Source organism: Hemiscyllium ocellatum, chromosome 9, assembly GCF_020745735.1.
Source record: "Hemiscyllium ocellatum isolate sHemOce1 chromosome 9, sHemOce1.pat.X.cur, whole genome shotgun sequence".
NCBI lineage: Eukaryota > Metazoa > Chordata > Chondrichthyes > Orectolobiformes > Hemiscylliidae > Hemiscyllium > Hemiscyllium ocellatum.
The window spans coordinates 61,254,355-61,274,715 of NC_083409.1; the positions used below are offsets into that span (position 1 = coordinate 61,254,355).

Consider the following 20,361-nt stretch of genomic DNA (forward strand, 5'->3'; position numbering starts at 1 on the left):
TCAGAGGGAGATGATGTTTGAGGTCAATACAGGAGTAAACCAATGTGCAATAAGGGAATGACCCCTTTATATAGAACATAACAGCGCAACACAGACCCCTCAGCCCTCGATGTTGCGCTGACCTGTCATACCAATCTGGAGCCTATCTAACCTACACTATTCCATGTACGTCCATATGCTTGTCCAATGACGACTTAAAGTTGGCAAATCTACTACTGTTACAGGCAAAGCATTCCATACCCTTACTACTCTCTGCGTAAAGAAACTACCTCTGATATCTGTCCTATATCTATCACCCCTCAATTTAAAGCTATACCTCCTTGTGTTTGCCGTCACCATACTTGGAAAAAGGCTGTCCCTGTCCTCCCTATCTAACCCTCTGATTATTTTATATGTCTCTATTAAGTCACCTCTTAACCTTCTTCTCTCCAGTGAAAACAGCCTCAAGTCCCTCACCCTTTCATCATAAGACCTTCCCTTCATGCCAGGCAACATCCTAATGAATCTACTCTGCAATCTTTCCAAAGCTTCCACATCCTCCTCATAATGCGGTGACCAGAACTGTACACAATGCTCCAAGTGCAGCCGCACCAGCTGCAGCATAACCTCATGGTTCCGGAACTTGATCCCTCTATTAATAAGAAGGCATAGGGTTTTAGCATTTAACAACCCTGTCAACCTGGGTGGCAACTTTTAAGGATCGGTGTACGTGGACGCTGAGATCTCTCTGCTCATCTACACTACCAAGAATCTTATCATTAGCCCAGTACTTTGCATTCTGGTTACTCTGACCAAAGTGAATCACTTGCACTTGTCTACATTAAACTCCATTTGCCACCTCTCAACCCAGCTCTGCAGCTTATCTGTGTCTCTCTGTAACCTACAACATCCTTCGTTACTATCCACAACTCTACCGACCTTAGTGTTGACTGCAAGTTTACTAACCCATCCTTCTATGCCCTCATCCAGGTAGTTTATAAAAATGACGAATAGCAGTGGACCCAATACCGACCCTAGTAACTGGACTCCAGAATGAACATTTCCCATCAACTACCACCCTCTGTCTTCTTTCAGCAAGCCAATTACTGATCCAAACTGCTACATTTCCCACAATCCCATTCCTCCGCATTTTGTACAATAGCCTACTGTGGGGAACCTTATCAAACATCTTGCTGAAATCCATATACACCACATCAACCGGTTTACTCTCATCTACCTATTTGGTCACCTTCTCGAAGAACTCAATAAGGTTTGTGAGGGATGACCTACCCTTCACAAAACCGTGCTGACTATCTCTAATCAAATTATTCTTTTCGAGAGGATTATAAATCCTATTTCTTATAACCTTTTCCAACACTTTACCAACAACTGAAGTAAGGCTTACTGGTCTATAATTACCAGGGTTGTCTCTACTCCCCTTCCTGAACAGGGGAACCACATTTGCTATCCTCCAGTCTTCTAGCACTTCCTGTAGACAATGACAATTTAAAGATTGATGTCAAAGTCTCGGCAATCTCCTCTATGGCTTCCCAGAGGATCCTAGGATAAATCCCATCTGGCCCACGCGACTTATCTATTTTCACACTCTGCAGGATTTCTAATACCTCTTCCTTGTGAACCTCAATCCCACCTAATCTAGTAGCCTGTATCTCAGTACTCTCCTCAACAACATTGTCGTTTTCTAGCATGAATACTGTCAAAAAATATTCATTTAGTGCTTCCCCTATCTTCTCTGACTCCACACACAACTTCCCACTACTATCCTTGATTGGTCCTAATCTTATTCTCATCATTCTTTTATTCCTTAAATACCTATAGAAAGCCTTAAGGTTTACCCTGATCCTATCCACAATTTCTTATGTCTCCTCCTGGCTCTTCTGAGCTCTCTTTAGATCTTTCCTGGCTATCTTGTAACCCTCAAGCACCCTAACTGAGCCTTCACATCTCATCCTAACAAACCTTCTTCTTCTTCTTGACCAGAGATTCCATTTCCTTCGTAAACCACAACTCCCGCACTCTACAGCTTCCTCCCTGCCTGACAGGTACATACTTACCTAGGACACACAGGTGCTTTTCCTTGAATAAGCTCCACGTTTATAATGTGCCCATCCCCTGCAGTTTCCTTTCCCATCCTATGCTTCCTAAATCTTGCCTAATCACATTGTAATTGCCTTTCCCCAGCTGTAACTCTTGCCCAGCAGTATACGCCTATCCCTTTCTATCACTAAAGTAAACATAATAGAATTGTGATCACTATCACCAAAGTGCTCATCTACTTCCACGTCTAACACCTGGCCAGGCTCATTACCCAGCACCAAATCTAATGTGGCTTCGCCCCTTGTTGGCCTGTCTACATACTGTGTCAAGAAGCCCTCCTGCACACAACTGGACAAAAACTGACCCATCTATAATAATCATACTATAGTGTTCCCAGTCAATATTTGAAAAGTTGTTTCTCTCATTCCTATTGAGAATCATCTTTGCTATCCTTTCCTCTACATCTCTGGATTTATTTGGAGGCCGATAGAAAACTCCTAACAGGATGACCTCTCCTTTCCTGTTTCTAACCTCAGTCCATACTACCTCAGTTGATGAGTCCCCAAACATCCTTTCTGCAACTGTAATACTGTCCTTGACCAACAATGCCACACCTCCCCCTTTTTTTTAATCACCTTCTCTGTTCTTACTGAAACATCTAAATCCTGGAACCTGCATCAACTATTCCTGTCCCTGCTCTAACCATGTTTCCGAAATGGCCACAACGTCGAAGTTCCAGGTATCAACCCATGCAGCAAGTTCACCCACCTTATTCCGGATATTCCTGGCATTGAAGTAAACACACTTCAAAACAACTTCTTGCTTGCCGGTGCAATCTTGCGTCCCTGAAACTTGATTTCGGACCTCCCTACTCTCAACCTTTTCTATACTCGAACTCCAATTTTGGTTCCATCCCCCTGCTGGATTAGTTTAAACCCACCCCAATAGCCTTAGCGAACTCCCCCCCCCCCCAGGATATTGGTACCCCTCTGGTTCAGATGAAGACGATCCTACTTGTAGAGGTCCCACCTACCCCAGAAAGAGCCCGAATTATCCAAGAATCCAAAACCCTCCCTCCTGCACCATCCCTGTAGCCACGTGTTCAACTCCTCTCTCTCCCTATTCCTTGCCTCACTAGCAAGTGGCACGGGCAACAAACCAGAGACAACAACAATTGTTCGTCCTAGCTCTAAGCTTCCATCCTAGCTCCCTGAATTTCTGCCTTAAATCCCCATCTCTCTTCCTACCTATATCGTTGGTGCCTATGTGGACAACGACTTGGGGCTGCTCCCCCTCCCCCTTAACGATCCCAAAAACACGATCAGAGACACCACGAATCCTGGCACCTGGGAAGCAACACACCAACCGTGAGTCTCTCTCATCCCCACAGAACCTATTTGTCCCCCTAACTAAGGAGTCCCCAATAACTATTGCTCTGCTCCCTTTCCCCCTTCCCTTCTGAGCAGCTGTGCCAGACCCCTGTACCTCACTGCTTTCCCCTGGTAAGTCGTCCCCCCCAACAGTATCCCAAATGGTATACTTATTATTGAGGGGAATGGCCACAGGAGATCCTTGCACTGCCTGCCGGTTCCCTTTCCGTCCCCTGACTGTAACGCATCTGCCTTTTTCTTGTACCTGAGGAGTGACTACATCCCTGTAATTCCTCTCAATAACCTCCTCTGCCTCCCGAATCATCTGAAATAGCTCCAGTTCCCTAACGTGATTTTCGAGGAGCTGGAGCTGGGTGCACTTCCCGCAGATGTATACAGCAGGGACACTAGTGGTGATCCTTACCTCCCATATTCTGCAGGAGAAACATTCAACTGTCCTCACCTCCATTCCTACTATTCTAAATTCCCAAAAAGACTATTGAAATATAAGGAATAAAAAAAAACACATTACCTTTCCAATTTGGCACACCAAACTTTTCTTTTGGTTAGAGGAGGAGCATGGGTGGGAGACAGTACCCGAATAGTGTTTTCGTACCGCAACCACACAAATATATGGCTTCCCAGAAGTCCTTCGTTCCTCCCTCGCACCTCTCAGCAAATTTTAGAATACTAACAGAAGGGGAGGGGAAAATATGTTCGATAGTGACATTAAGTTGAATGTGATGGAAATTTTGGAGGATAATCTTATGAAGATGGATTCTGGTAGGGTGTAAAATAAGGACAAGGGGGAACCCAAAATGATGCTGGGAGATGGGAGGAACAGGTATGGGAAATGGTTCAGGCACAGTGGAGGGCCTTGTAAATCTGTACATTGATCTAGATTTTTTCCAGGTCTTATCCATAGCTCACTGATAAAAAAGATAACAGCACATTATGGACAGAAGTATCAGTATTTCTTGTTGATGGATGCCCCAAAATGCTCATAAGTATTCTCAGCAGCAGAACTTGTGCACATCTTCATAAGCACACACTTACCCCCTTAAAAATAATATTTTTTTCTTCAACACCCATACTTCATTTTACCCTTGTGAAGATGGAGATTTTAGCATGTACTTATTTATTCAAAATCACAAATTTCTGTCCCTAGATACAACCCAAATATTTGTTTGTGAGTTTTGAGAAGGTTTGTAGCTCAGGTTGAGGTTCTGGCTGTAGGTTTGCTCACTGAGCTGGAAGGTTTGTTTTCAGATGTTTCGTCACCATACTAGGTAGCCTAATCAGTGAGCCTCTGGATGAAGCTTCATTCGGAGGTTCACTGAAGATGTTACCTAGTATGATGACGAAACATCTGAAAACGAACCTTCCAGCTCAGCGAGCAAACCTCTACCCAAATATTTATCTCATCACAATTTAAATTTGCTCATTAATCTAACATTGTGTTTGATTTCTTCAAAGCTTTCTAGCGCTTTGTTTTAGTATACAGCAAATGAACGTGGTTCCCAATCTGATGTTCTTCTCATCTGTCAGTGAGCATTCTGTTGCTCTTTACCCTGTTGCTAGTCATTCACACTTGATTTAAATCTGTTTTACCTGCTTTAATGTGAACCTCTAAATTATATACAGTATCAGTATCTGAATTGATGTTTGCAAGTGTGCAAGATGGCTTGGCAAGTTGCTTCTGTGCATTGTAGATGGTATCTATTGGAGCCACAGTTCATTTGTATCGGATGGAGAGAAACTTAAGATTGTGGAAAGGATGGCTACTTTGACTTGAATGGCTTCTAAGCCCAAGCCTGAAATAAGCAGTCTGGCATTCCTTTAAGGGGTTGTCAATGAAGTAACAAACTTTTGAGTTATAGGTTGTTTCTTGTCTTTAAAAATCTTAACTTCTGGAGAAGTTTTTCTGAATAGTAACTTGTGTTTCACTGTTTTGGTGAAAAGGTTTCACTTGCAGAAATCAGAAAAATAGGAAAGTGTTTCAAAGAACTGCTTCAGCAAAGCTCTACAAAGCTGCAGAAAGCTGGATAAGTTTCTGTGGCCCGGATGGGGAAGTAGAATCCAAAGGGTTGGGACAGCCCTGGTTAAACTCTCAGAGATTAATATGACAAACTCATATCAACACCCACAAAAAAATTAAAAGACAACCAGAGTAGAAACAACAGAGATTGAGGGACATGCAGTCAGCAGGTTGTCAGCAGAGCCCCTCCAGGATTAACTAGGACACGGGAAGTTCCCAAACCAAGTGATAAATGTGGATGAGGGGAAGATCACATTTAGCTGGCTGAGTTAGAAGTTCTAGTAACCAGAATGGCAACAAGATGATGGTGAGGGAGATACCTCACCAGATTGATTGAAATGAGTGGTGCAAAGGATCAGGGCCAAACAGCAATTGGACAGCAATAGTGTTACTCTGAGCTCCACAGAATCCTTTAACTAATTTAAACGTCCAATTCCACTGGAATTTAGACTTCATCGGGTCATCTGACATTGGCCTGCCTCAAATAAACAAATGTTGGTGCTTGATTTTTCAAAGGCGAATCAGAATTGACTATCTCTTTATTTACTTTTTATTAGAACACAAAAAAAAGTCAAGTTTATTTCTTACTCCCCAGAGAAATAGTTGTCACATACGGAGTGAAAATCAATTTTAGTCATTATCTATAGTTGCATATTTAGTGACAGTTTTAAAAACACATTGATCAGCCAACCAAGTTGGCTGATATAAACATGTAACTCGGTCTAACCTGCTCTAATGAATCATCTAATCTTGGACTGAGTACTCAACGCTCAGCCAGTACTTTTAAGCATTTCATTCATTTTAAATTTTGCTACAGTTTCATATGTAATTCGCTAGCTACAACCCCTAATTGGAGTTCAGAGTGTCATACACTTCAGCAGTCATAGAGATGGACAGCACAAAAACAGACCCTTCGGTCCAACTAGTCTAAGTTGACCAGATATCCTAACCTAATCTAGTCCTATTTACCGACACTTGGCCCATATCCCTCTAAACTCTTCCTATTCATATACCCATCCAGATGCCTTTTAAATGTTGCAATTGTACCAGCCTCCACTACTTCCTCTGGCAGCTCATTCCATACACACCACCCTCTGTGTGAAAAAGTTGCCCCTTAGATCCCTATGCACTCTTGTTCTGGACTGTCCACCCCAGGGAAAATACTTTGTCTATTTTTCCTATCCAATGCCCCTCATGATTTTATAAACCTCCATAAATCTCAGCCTTCGATGCTCGAGGGAAAACATCCCCAGTCTATTCAGCTTCTCCCTATAGCTCAAGTCTTCCAACCCTGGCAACATCCTTGTACATCTTTTCTAACCCATTCAAATTTCACAACATCTTTCCGATAGGAAGGAGACCAGAATTCAAAGTTTGTGAGAACACCGAACAAAGAATTCACCACAAAAGTATACAGAAAAGCCACACACACAGACCAAGTCCTGAACTGCGAAAGCAACCACCCCAACACACAAAAGAAGTTGCATCAAGACACTGTTCAAAAGGGCAACAACACACTGCAGTACACCAGAACTGCAAAAAGAGGAAGAAGAACACCTCTACAATGTATTCACCAAAAACAGATACCCCCGCAATTTCATCAACAGATGCCTAAGGGAAAGACAATGGAGCGAGGACATGCCACAACCCAAAGGACTAGCCACGTTACCATACATCAAGAACATTTCTGAATTGACAGCCAGACTACTACGACCACTAGGACTCATAGCACACAAACCAACAGCCACGCTCAGACAACAACTCACCAGGACAAAGGATCCGATACCAGCATGAGCAAAACCAGCGGAGTGTACAAAATCCCATGCAAGGACTGCACAAAACACTACATAGGACAAACAGGAAGACAGCTAACATGAACACCAACTAGCCACAAAACAACACGACCAGCTATCCTTAGTAGCCACACATGCAGATGACAGGCAACATGAGTTCGACTGAGACAACAATACTATTATAGGACAAGCCAAACAGAGAACAGCCAGAATTCCTAAAGGCATGGCACTCATCCGCAGATTCTATCAACAAACACATTGACCTGCAGTGGACAGCTGGAATTGACAGCCAGAAGCAGCAGAGACAAAGCACGATAAATGCCGGAGGAAACAACGCAGAAGTGCTTCACAGGAGGCTCCCAAGCACTGAGGATGTCACCCAGACAGGAGATGAAATGTCTGCAACACAAATTCCCAGCTCGGCGAACAGAACCACAACAAGGAGACCAGAATTGCACGTAATATTCCAAAAATGGCCCAGCTAACACCCTGTAAAGCTGCAACATGACCTCCCTACTCCAGTACTCCAATGCTCTTGCCAATAAAGGAAAGCATTCCAAATGCCTTCTTCACTATCCTATCTACCTACGACTCTATTTTCAAGCAGCTATGAACCTGCACTCCACAGTCTCTTTGTTCAGCAACACTCCCTAGGACCTTTGCTTTCCCAAAATGCAGCACCTCGCATTTACCTAAATTAAACTCCATCTGCCACTTCTCAGCCCATTGGCCCATCTGATCAAGATCCCATTGTAATCCGAGGTAACCTTCTTCACTGTCCACTATACCTCCAATTTTGGTGTCATCTGCAAACTTACTAACTACACCTCCTATGTTCATATCCAAATCATTTATATAAATGACGAAAAGTAGTGGACCCAGCACCGATCCTTGTGAAACACCACTAATCACAGGCCTCCAGTCTGAAAAACAACAGTCATCCACCACTCTATGTCTTCTACCTTCAAGTCAGTTCTGTATCCACATTTGGATACCTTGCTAACCAGTTTCCCATGGGGAACCTTGTAGAATGCCTTACTGAAGTCCATATAGATCAAATCCACTGCTTTGCCCTCATCAATCCTCTTTGTTCCCTTTTCAAAAAAACCCAATCAAGTTTGTGAGACATGATTTCCCATGCACAAAGCCATCTGACTTTCTCTAATCTTTGCCTTTTCAAATATGTGTAAATCCTGTCCAACAACTTGCCCACCACTGACGTCAGGCTCACCGATCTATATTTCCCTGGCTTGTCTTTACTACCTTTCTTAAATAATGGTACTAAGTTAGCCAACTTCCAGTTTTCTGGCACCTCACCTGTTACTATCAATGATATAAATATCTTGGCAAGGGGCCCAGCAATCACTTGCCTAGCTTCTCACAGAGTTGAGAGTACACCGATCAGGTTCTGAGGATTTATCCACCTTTATGCATTTTAAGACATCCAGTACTTCCTCCTCTGTAATATGGACATTTTTCAAGATGTCACCATTTATTTCCCCATATTCTGTATCTTCCATGTCCTTCTCAACGGTAAACACTGATGCAAAATACTTGTTTAGTATCTTCCCCCATCTCCTGCGGCTCCAAACAAAGGCCACCTTGCTGATCTTTGAGGGGCCCAATTTGCTCCCTAATTACCCTTTTGGCCTTCATGTATTTGTAAAAACCCTTTGGATTCTCCTTAACCATATTTGCCAAAGCTATCTCATGTCCCCTTTTTGCCTCCTGATTTTCCTCTTAAGTATACTCCTATTGCCTTCACACTCTTCTATGGATTCATTCAATCTTTGACATATGCTTTCTTCTTATCCAAACCCTCAATTTCTTTAGTCATTCAGCATTCCTTACATCTATCAGCCTTTCCTTTCACCCTAACAGGAATATACTTTCTCTGGATTCTCGTTACCTCATTTCAGAAGGTTTTCCATTTTCCAACAATCCCTTTACCTGCGAACGTCTACCCCCAATCAGCTTTTGAAAGGTCTTGCCAAGTACCATCAAAATTACCCTTCCTCCAATTTAGAACTTCAACTTTGAGATCTGGTCGATCATTTTCTATCACTACCTTAAAACTAATAGAATCCTGTTCTAGCTTAGAGTTAGAAAGTTTTGTTCTGGTCATTTGTTTTGTTTTACAATTTGTTTTTGCTATCCAGTTTTTGCCTTTTGGCTTCTAATCTGTTTATTTAAGCTAGTTTGGATTTTTGTCAAATTTTATGCATTTCTAGTCATATTTTTGGCTTGTTTCGTTTCATCCAATCCTGGATAGAAGGCTCCAATTTCTGTTAATGATAGATTGCAACTTTTAAGCCAAATCTATTCTGATAGTTGTTCTGAACTTTAACTTCTGATTCACTATTTTGATGAAATAATAGTTTTACTCACTGATGTACTTTTTTATATAACAGACTAGACACTTTTCCTTTGTAGCCTAGAGCTAAGGGGGGTTCTGGAGAAATACTGACCTCTCAACTACCTGTTAATTCAAAAGGCTGCATTTGCTGACACCAGCGCATGCCCACCGCGCCGCTTAAATGTGCGCATGTGCATTTACTTGCGTTCGAGCGGAAGTGGCTCGTGAAAGAGGAGGGCGATGGGATCCCGGAAACGGGCGGAACAGGGAAAAGCCCAGGACTGCGCGCGATGTGCGCTTCTGTGTTAGGTGCAGTACTGTGGGTGTCTGATGGAGGAGAAGCAGCAACCATTGACACAAAGACTTTCCTTGAACATACCCAACTCTCTCTGGTTCATACCCCAGGTTCAGTTAAAGTCTTGTAGGAGGAAAGTTGTTTTCAATCTGATTATTCAGTATTTTTTTGGGAGACCTATAAGCAGAGTGTTGCTGAATAAGCATTGCGCCTTGGTACCTTTGACACTTTCAAATCATTGCTAACATTAAAATGTAGATCGATAGGGACGGTAACTGGCTAAATTGAATGTAACCTGTATTTGCTGACACCAGATACCTGAACAACTTTTGACGTTATTGAATAAATAAAGATATTGAATGTGTGGAGCTTGCACATTCTCCCCATGTCAGGTGCTCTAGTTTCCTCCCACAATCCAAAGGTATGGGGGTTAAGTGCATTGTTGGGCCACATGACCTGTTTCCACACTGTGGATAATCTAATTTTTAAAAAACACATCTTGAATAAATCGTCAGTACTACAGCCAGAGTGTTCACACTCATAGCCTTTGCTGCATCCAGTCCCTTTAGATATCACTGAATTAGCCAACATTGGCATCTCAATACTAAAAATATTTGCAACATTTTCATATCTTTTGTACAAATGTGTTGGGCTTTGTCATCAGAAGATGGTGCTGATACTAGCACTCTTCTTCACTACAGTTTGAACCAGGGCTAATTAGCACTTCCATAAAACAAGATGGATTGACATGTCACACCAAGAAGTTGCAGATTTTGATGGAATATATTTCCACTATTATTTGATGAGCTATCAGGGACAGGAGAATGCAACCCGAAACAAGGGAGATAGATGATCCAAGAGGTAGTGCTGAAGGATCCTTACACAAGGTCAAGATCTGACAGGTTTGAAGTTCTTACTATATATGAATGAGAGTGGAGGCTACAGGGAGGATGCTCATAGCACGCGAAACAGGGAGCTATTCAAAAGGTGCAGAGAAATGAGTAACGTAGTTGCGAACAGGGATAGTGTAGTTAGAGGAATAGACATTTCTTTGTGGTTAGGATCAAGAGTCCTAAAGGCTATGTTGCCCCTCTGCTAGCCAGAGGTTAGAATATCTCAGTGTGCTGTCAAAGAACAAGTGGGAGAAGGAAGCTCCAGTTTTCACGGCCCAACAATATAGGAAGGAAGTGGGAAAGAGTTTAATCTTAGGCAGATGGAGGCTATGTCCCCTAAATTTAAAAGCAGTTTTAAAAAAATCTCAGGAGTACAGCCTGGTTTGGGAAGGGGGTGGTCCCTTTCCATACTCTCTACCCTAACTTCAGGCACAGCCTAAGGGGACACTGATGACAGACAAGGGGTCAGAGTAAAATTGCAGGACTAATTTCATACAGTATATGCATTGATGTAAATGACTTATAGTGCAGATTGAAATTGAGAGGTATAACATTGTGGGTAGTCACATGTGGCTACAATGAAATTAGGGCCAAGAACTAAACGTCCAAAAGGATACATATCGTATTGAAAGGACAGGAAGATGGGCAGGATGATTGTGGTTTCCTTGTTAGTAAGAAATTAAACTAAATTGATAGGAAGTGATATACAATTGGAAGGTTTAGAATATTTGGCTGGAGTTGAGGAACCGCAAAGGAAAAAGACGACCCTGATGGTAGTTATGTACAGGCCTCCTAGTAATTAGGATATGGAGCAGAAAAGAAAATCATGTAAGAGAGGCAATAAGACACTAATCATGGGGGGCTTCAGTATGCAGATGGACTGGAAAAAAAAACAAAACTTTTTTCAGCAGATCTCAGGTATTCCACAAATTTTATTCCAATGAGATTTTAATTTGGAACAGCTTGTGGTAGAGCCCACTAGAGAACAGGTAATTTTGGATTTGGTGAAAAAGAACAATACAGCACAGGAACAGATCCTTTGACCCTCCAAAGCCTGCACCAATCCAGATCCTCTATCTAAACCTGTTGCCTATTTTTTAAAAAGGAACTGTATCCCTCTGCTCCCTACCCATTTGTGTGTTTGTCTCGCTACATCTTAAATGACACTAGTGTGCCTGCTTCTACCATCTCCACTGGCAACACGTTCCAGGCAACCACCACCCTCTGTGTAAAGAACTTCCACACATCTCGCTTAAAAACATTTCCCCTCTCATCTTGAACTCGTGACTCCTAACTCCTAATAATTGAGTCCCCCACTCTGGGGAAAAAGCATCTGGCTATCCATCTGGTCTATACCTCTCACGATTTTGTAGATCTCAGTCAGGTTCACCCCTCAACCTCAGTCTTTCTAATGAAATAATCCTAATTTATTCAACCTCTCTTCACAGCTAGCACCCTCCATACCAGGCAACATCCTGGTGAACCTCCTCTGCACCCTCTCCCAAGTATCCACATCCTTTAGGTAATGTGACCAAACTGTATGCAGTATTCAAAATGTGACCAAACCAAAATCTTATACAAATTGTAAGATGACCTGCCAACCCTGTCCAATAAAGTAAAGCATTGCCTTCTTGACTACTATCGACCTGTGTTGCCACTTTCAAGGTGCAATGGACCTGAACATCCAGACCTCTCTGTACATCAATTTTCACCAGAGCTTTTTCACTTGCCATATAGTTCACTCTTAAATTGGATCTTACAAAACGCGTTTGCCTGGATTGAACTCAATCTGTCATCTCTCTACATTCTGCTGCATTTGGACAGTCTCCTTCACTATCTGCTACTCCACCAATCTTTGTGTCATCTGCAAACTTGCTAATCAGATCACCTATACCTTTCTCCAGATCACATGTGCAGTTGCAGTTATTTGCACAAGTCTTTTAATTAGGGAATCTCAAATTATTTAATTGTTACAACACTAATAGTTTTAGTTAAGATTCAACAGATAATCATAGATATAGATTCTGAAGTTATGGACTCCCGGATAACTGAAAGCCTTAGAGGCAAAAGATTTAAATAAAAACTATAAGAGCAGACCAGTTTCAGACAGTGAAAGCTCGCCCCATGTCATTACAGGGACATAGAGTCTGGGAAACAACAGGAAATACATTGAAAATCGCTAAATGCGGCAGTACTTCCTTTGGGTTAAGGACTAACAGTTACACGGTGTTCACAACAGCAAGTAAATTACTGAGGCAAGCTTGAACCAAATAGGATTCTGAACCAGAAATCCAATTCTGAAGGGATAGCTCAGTGCTGCTGACCCATAGTAAGCAAATTGGGAAGGGTTTGGGGGAGGGGTGAAAGATGGGGGTGCATGTTTTGTGCATTCAGTTAAAATTGTATAGGTTAAGATATTCCTAAACGGTGTCCACTTTACTGTACTAGAGAAATGAAGTTGCACTGAAAATAAAGCTGCAATAAAGATTACCTGACACTACTCCACAACTCAAGTCCTTACTGGGAAATAAGATCCAACACAGACCCCCATCACATACCGGATCTTCACCAGGTAACACATGAATGATCCATTTCAAGGAGCAAAACAGAGATCAAGGGGTCTGCAAACTGGTGCACTTGATTAGTCAAATGATGATTTAGCTACAGATGCTGGAAATCAAATAAAATTAAAAATTGCTGGAAAAACTCAGGCCAGGCAGTATCTGTTGCGAGAAATCAATTCACGTTTTGGGTCAGTGACCGTTCTTCAGATGATTTTATACTGTCTTTCACTGGTGAAGATGTCATTTACTCAATGTCTTTCTACAGTAAGATGGCCAAGAAGAATAAATTAGAGTAAGACTAATTACAGATACAAAACGAGATCAAACCATCAATATTTGTTCGCAACATACATGCAAATTACTTTGTTTAAAAATCAAGGAAAAAGCAACAAGCAAATCTAATTATATTATTTTTAATGGTAAATACAAATAGGAAAATACAATTTGACTTAAATGAAAATCACAATCAAAATGAAATCATAACTGAATAATTTGAAGTCTTTCATAGTAACAAAGGTTACCAATTTTATGCTAAATTTTTCAGTTTTTATAAAATTCCTAAAAACAATGTAAAGAAAGCAAGCACAAATGCGCAGAGTTTTGAACTATATTTATTTGTACAAAGCACATTTGGTAAACAACTTAGCGCTAGTCTTTCATTATACCAATACCACAAGATATTGATACATTTATAAGATACAATGTTCTTTTAAAACTAATTATCCAATTTAACACTTTCATATCATTACATCCCTATTCATTTCTTCATGCTTCCATTTTTGTTAGCTTAGAGGAAAGATTTGAATAACTTGTGAAATGTTAATTTCATACAATCTTCAAAAGGTTAAAACTTCTCACACTTAACCAGTGATGTCTAAGACTTGAAAGGAATTGCAAACCTTACAAAATCACCAGTCACAAGCAAGATGATAAATCAGTTACAAGAAAGAAGTGTCATGTGACTCTGTTTGAGAGAGCACGTTGCTCTGTTCCACGAGTGAGGTAGCCTTCAGACAGTTCTCACTTGGATAGTCCTACTTTGACTTTAAACATGGTTATACAAGCATTAAAAAGTAGGATTTTTTTTTAAGGAAAACTTATTTGTGGGATTATATACAATGCATTAATTAAATTGGAACAATTCTGTTCACCAAAATGCTGGTGCTTCAATGAACAGTATTCCAATTATTTTTGGGAGTATTATATTAGTTTCTTTTAAAAGCTTTTGTACAAAAAATACTCACTGTGTAGGTTATGAATTCTGAGTGACAGTTTTGCATCAACCACAGTCTAGCTTTTTTTTCTTGACACAATGAGAAAAAAAATCTCTTTTCATATGGAAAAAGTGGGGAATCATTATTGTATTCAACAAGACTGACTAGCCATTTTTGGTCACCTGTCTTCTCACCCAAAGAGGGAGTGAACTCAGCCATGGCTAAACAATGCAGTACTACACTACAGCCAAACAAACCTCAAAGTCTTTACTGGAAGTTCCATGCAATTCCAGTTGAAGCAATGGAATATTTCTAATATCCCAGATGAATATTACCACTTTGAAACCTTGCTTATAACTGTGTACGCACAATGTTTATACAATAATTTTTCAATTAATTTCAAAAGCCAATATTTCCCTTTTAGAATCATGTAATGCTAATTAAAACAAGATTCAACTCAACTTGAAATTGCAGAACATTAACTTTTACCATTCTGAACCACCAGAGTGTCAGCATAATAAATGTTACATCCTGCACTCTGTAGGTTACTCTTTTGGAACCTAGCTTCTCTTTTTGCCAACACTTGTAAAACTAAAATGTAGCATTAATAAAATAGTGTTTTTTTAAAATATTAAGACACTGAATTAGTACCCAAAAATAGGGGTACAAATAAATATCAAAATAGTAAAAGCATACCAATCCTAGAAAAAAAAATTGAGGCAATTTGGCTTTTTTTAGTCTTTAATTGGTATGCATACTGATACTTTGTCTTCTCATTTAGCCAATTACTTGAAGGTGAATTACAGCAAAATGCCTTTTTTTTAAAGCAACCAAATTGTTTAATCATTGATATAATGTATATACACTTCCATGAAAAGGTTAAAGTTTTAAATGGATGATTTTGCAAAGAGAACATTTCAAACTGAAGGTCAGGAATTTAATAATGGGATTTTTCCAAATCAAAGAAATGCTGTATTGTCTATTTCTGCAAGACTTTCCATTCTTCCACTTCGGAATGTTCCAGAGTTTCTCCAAATGATACCTTTGTATCACCAAAGGAAGAACGAAATCAATTTCCTGGATGGATTAAAAATCAGAGTACACAGCACCCAACATTTTCTTTAGTACCACAATAACAAGCAGTCAAATCAAAGTTCAGGGAACCGGCTGGGGTCTTCAGTATAGTCACTCGGAATATTGAAGATAGAGTCGTTAAACCCATCATATCGGAATTCCTGAAATGTCACAGTGGCAGTGATGGTTGGAAACACAGGTATGTCTAAAGAATAGGAAACATTATAATTAATGCAGGTCAAAAGTCATACACAAGGAGATGCTAATTGCTGTAAAACACTCCAGATTGAGTTGAGATTGTTCCTCCCTTCTAGTAGAATATTTGATTAGTATTTTGAAGGCAAATTTACTGTATCACTATATTTATACAAATTAATCATTTTATATTAATTGATCTATAGGGAGAAGTTGAATGGGCTAGTGCTGTTTTCCCTGGAGCGTCAGAGGCTGAGGGGTGTTTTTACAGAGGTTTATAAAATCATGAGGGGCATGGATATAATAAATAGACAAAAGTATTTTCCCTGGGGTGGGGGAGTCCAGAACTAGAAGGCATAGGTTTACGGTGAGAGGGGAAAGATATGAGACACCCCTAACGGGCAACTTTTTCACACACAGGGTGGTACGGGTATGGAATGAGCTGGTATACGAATAGGAAGGGTTTGGAGGGATATGGGCCAGGTATTGCAGGTGGGACTAGATTGGGTTGGGATATCTGGTCGGCATGGACGAGTTGGACCGAAGGGTCTGTTTCCGTGCTGTACATCTCACTGACTATATGCCTTTCAAAATTAGCATTTTATCAATGCAGAGAACAAAGTATGGATTTAAAAAAAAACGGATAAAAATTACAATTAAAAACTTTTCCTACTTGAGGTACTATTACTGTCACACAGCATGGAAACACATCCTGTGGCCTAATTCATCCACACTGACCAGATAACCTAATCCTAATCCCATTTGCCAGCATTTAGCCCAAATCCCTCTAAGCCCTTTCAATCATGTATCCATTGAGGTGCCTTTTAAAATGTTGGATTGTACCTGCCTCCACCACCTCCTCTAGCAGCTCGTTCCATGGAAGCACCAACCTCTCAAGTTACCTCTTGGATTTAAAAGGGACCATTCTCCTCCCAGTTAAACCTACATTCTCTTGTTTTGGACTGTCCTATCCTGGGAAGACGACTGGCTATTCACTATTTTACAAACCTCTAAAGTTACCCCTCAGCCTTCAATACTTCAGGGAGAATAGCCTGTCAATTCAGCCTCTCCCTACAGCTCAAACCTGCCAACCCTGATGATGCCTTTGCAAATTTTTGTCCTGAACCTTTTCAAGTTCCACATCTTTCTTATTGCAGAAAGGCCATAATTGAGCATACTAGTCCAGAAGTGGCCTAACCAATGTTCTGCACAGCTGCAACATGACGTTCCAAGTCCTATGCTCAGTGCACGGTTCGATAAAGGCAAGTGGACCAAACTCCCCCTTCACTATCCTGTCTAGCTGTCACTATCAGGGTCACCCCTCAGCCTCTGACACTCCAGGGAAAAAGCCAGAGCTTATTCGACCTCTTCCTATAGCTCAAACCCTCCAATTCTGGCAACATCCTTGTAAGAGTTGACAAGGGGAAGCCAGTCGATGTGATATATTCGGACTTCCAGAAAGCATTTGACAAAGTCCCGCGTGGGATTAGGGGAAGTGTATTGAGATGGACAGAAAATTGGTTGGTAGAAAAGAAACAGTAGGAATTAATGGGTCTTTTTTAAATTGACAGGCAGTAACCAGTGGCATGCCACAGGGATCGGTACTAGCCCCCAGCTATTCACAAAATGATTTGTATGAGGGAACAAAATGTAACATCTCAAAAGTTTGCAAATGATATGAAGTTGGGTGGGAGGGTGAACTGTGATAAAGGTGTAGAGATGTTTCAGCATAATCTGGACTGATTGGGCAAAATCAATGGCAGATGCAGTATAATTTGGATAAATGTGAAGTTATTCATTTTGGAAGCAAAAACAGGGAGGTAGATTACTACCCAAATGGCTGTAAATCAGGAGAAGGGAGGGAGTGTGCAATAGGACCTGTGTGTCCTTGTGCACCAGTTGCTGAAGGTAGGTATGTAGGTGAAGCAGATGGTCAAGAGGAAAATGGCATGTCAGTTTTCATTGCGAGAGGTTTTGAATACAAAATCAGGGATATGTGGCTGCAACAAAAAAAGCTTTGGTAAGGCCACATCAAGAACATTAGTGTGCAGTTTTGGTCTCCTTTTCTGAGGAAGGATGCTCTTGCTCTCAAAGGAGTCCAGTGAAGGTTTATCAGGCTGATTCTGGGGATGGCAGGACTGACATATGGAGAGAGATTGACTAGGTTAGAATTGTTTTCAGTGGAGTTCAGACATGTGAGGGAGGTATGATACAGACTTAAAATTCTAACAGGACTAGACAGGGTAGATGCAGGGAGGATGTTCCCAATTGTGGGGATGTCCAGAACCAGAGGTCACAGTCTGATGATTCACAGCAAACTATTTAGGAATGAGATAAGGAAACATTTCTTCACCCATAGAGTGGGGAGCTGTGGAATTCATTGAATGTACTCAAGAGGCAGCTAAATATAGCACTTGGAGCAAATGGGACCAGAGGTTATGGAGAAAACAGAATTAGATTATGGAGTTGGACAATCAACTATGATGGTGATGAATCGTTGTGTAGGCTTGAAGGGTTGAATAGCCTCTGCCTGCTCCCATCTATGTTTCTATGCAAATCTTCTCAGTGCTTTCAAGGTCAACAAATCTTTCCTATAACACACAATTAGCTGGAGAGAATGATTTTTGACAAGATGAGGAGGACCAAAACCACAATTTTTGATTCAAAAGGCTGCTTCAGGACTGACTGGGTCCTTTTCCTACCAATTCTCCAGTGTCAAACTTAGCCACCCAGGCATATTATAGGAAACATTCCTCCTTCAAGAATGTAACTTGGATTGATAAACATTTAAGTCCCTTTAACAAAGGAGCTGACAACCTTGTTGCCTGAACCTCACTGCCAACCAAATTACAGGTTTCCCCCAACTTTTCTTTCTCATGTTGACAAATGTTGCCAATATCCTCCCTTTTGGCATTTTCCCAAACTTCCAGTCTGCCATCACCATCACCATCTGTCACCACAAATTACCACCTCATATCCAATCTCAATTTTCTGTTCAAAATCCTTGAACATGCTGTTACCTCCCATTTTTGCAAATTTCATGGGTGGAATTTTCCCAATCCATGAATGATATGGGCAACAGCAAGACAGTTGGGAAAATATGATTAGGCTGGAAAAATGAAATTCAACACTGATGGGAAAATTTCACTTTTATTTTTTCTCAATGTTTGATTGGCAATATGACAAGCTGGTTATAAGTTATCAGCAAGAGGCCTTTAACCATGTAAATAGATCTTCTCAATGCATGCAACAGTTCCTGATCTGAAGGTCAGAGCAGGTCCCTGGCTGCTTCAGCTCAATGCTTGCTCCTACAAGCCTTCTGCTTGACCAGCTGTCCCTAGCATCTCAGGGCTCATGGGCAGTGACTGCCTGCACCACACCTCCCCAGCCACAGAGGGCAGCATTGGACATGCACCAGCCTCAACTTACCACCACGGCACAGTCTGTATGAACTTTGAACATAGCTCTTCAATACAGCATACTGAAATGCACTGACCTTATCTTGAAATTGTGCTGTCAGGCCGATCTGTGTGTAGGGACAGGCACCATTCATCAGGGCATGATGCACCTCAGCTCTTGGTTTTTTTTTAAGCTCTCACTTTGTGCCTACTTGAAATGCCAATAGCATCCCTGTTATCATTTTGCTGCCTCAGAGCATACAGGCTCACAGTACTTCAGTCTTGCCTTGCCTTTTAGTGCAGACACAAAGCCAGACAGCTTGTCATCATTCTCAACAGTGATCAAAGGGGTTATATTGCTGTACAGAACTGAATTACATCAAAGTCACATGCCAGCAGCTTATACTGCAACACATTTTATGTTTCAACCAATCAGACAATAAGGTCTCAAGGCAGTGGTTCTTGGTTAAGGAAGATTGTTGCCAAAGTCAGTCAATGGCAGCACCTGATTCTACTGCAAGAGTCTATGGACAGTTGGCAGCTTGAGCTGGTCAGAGGTCCTGTAACACTGTAGTGTTGGAAGCAGATCACTATGAGTCCCGCAGATCCAGTGCAACCTATCTGAGGATTAGCAGCAAGTTGGTCAGAGATGTGCACAGATACTAATCAGGGTCTTGTCACTCAACAATCTGCGCTACCCTTCTAAGGGGTCAAGAGTGTAGGCTATGGGTAATCCTGGGACCCTACCCTCTGAAAGTCAACAGGGATGGTCATCAGGGGTGATAACTGTGGCACAGAGATTTGGGGACATCCAATTGTGGAGACTGGAGATGGCACACTGGGATGCAGAGGGGATAACTAAGTATACAAAAAAAAAAGGTGGGAGATGATGGCGCATGGGGTTGGGGTTGTCCTTTGACAACCCTAGCTGTTGGAGGAGGGTGGGGTGTGCATGTGCAGCATTATGGTTAGCATATAAAATTAAGCTGCTCAGGGGTTAACCTTGGGAAATCAATACACCCATAAATTAAACATGTTGGATGGGGACATGCAGGCACTCAGAACTGATGGAGGATAACTGAATGTAACAAAAAATGCAGCATCCAACCATGTAGGTTATAAATCCTGGTCACA

The 20,361-nt window shown here is 41.3% G+C and overlaps 1 protein-coding gene across 1 annotated transcript in view; it reads right to left on the reverse strand.

Moving 5' to 3' along the window:
* Positions 1–13,899: 13,899 nt before the first annotated feature.
* Positions 13,900–20,361, reverse strand: part of ankrd13c (ankyrin repeat domain 13C) — a 99,611-nt gene continuing 93,149 nt past the window's right edge. Inside the window, exon 13 of the mRNA XM_060830408.1 lies at positions 13,900–15,839. Within this exon, the coding sequence (XP_060686391.1) occupies positions 15,709–15,839 (131 nt within the window). The 3' untranslated portion in view covers positions 13,900–15,708. The remainder of the gene's footprint in view (positions 15,840–20,361) is intronic.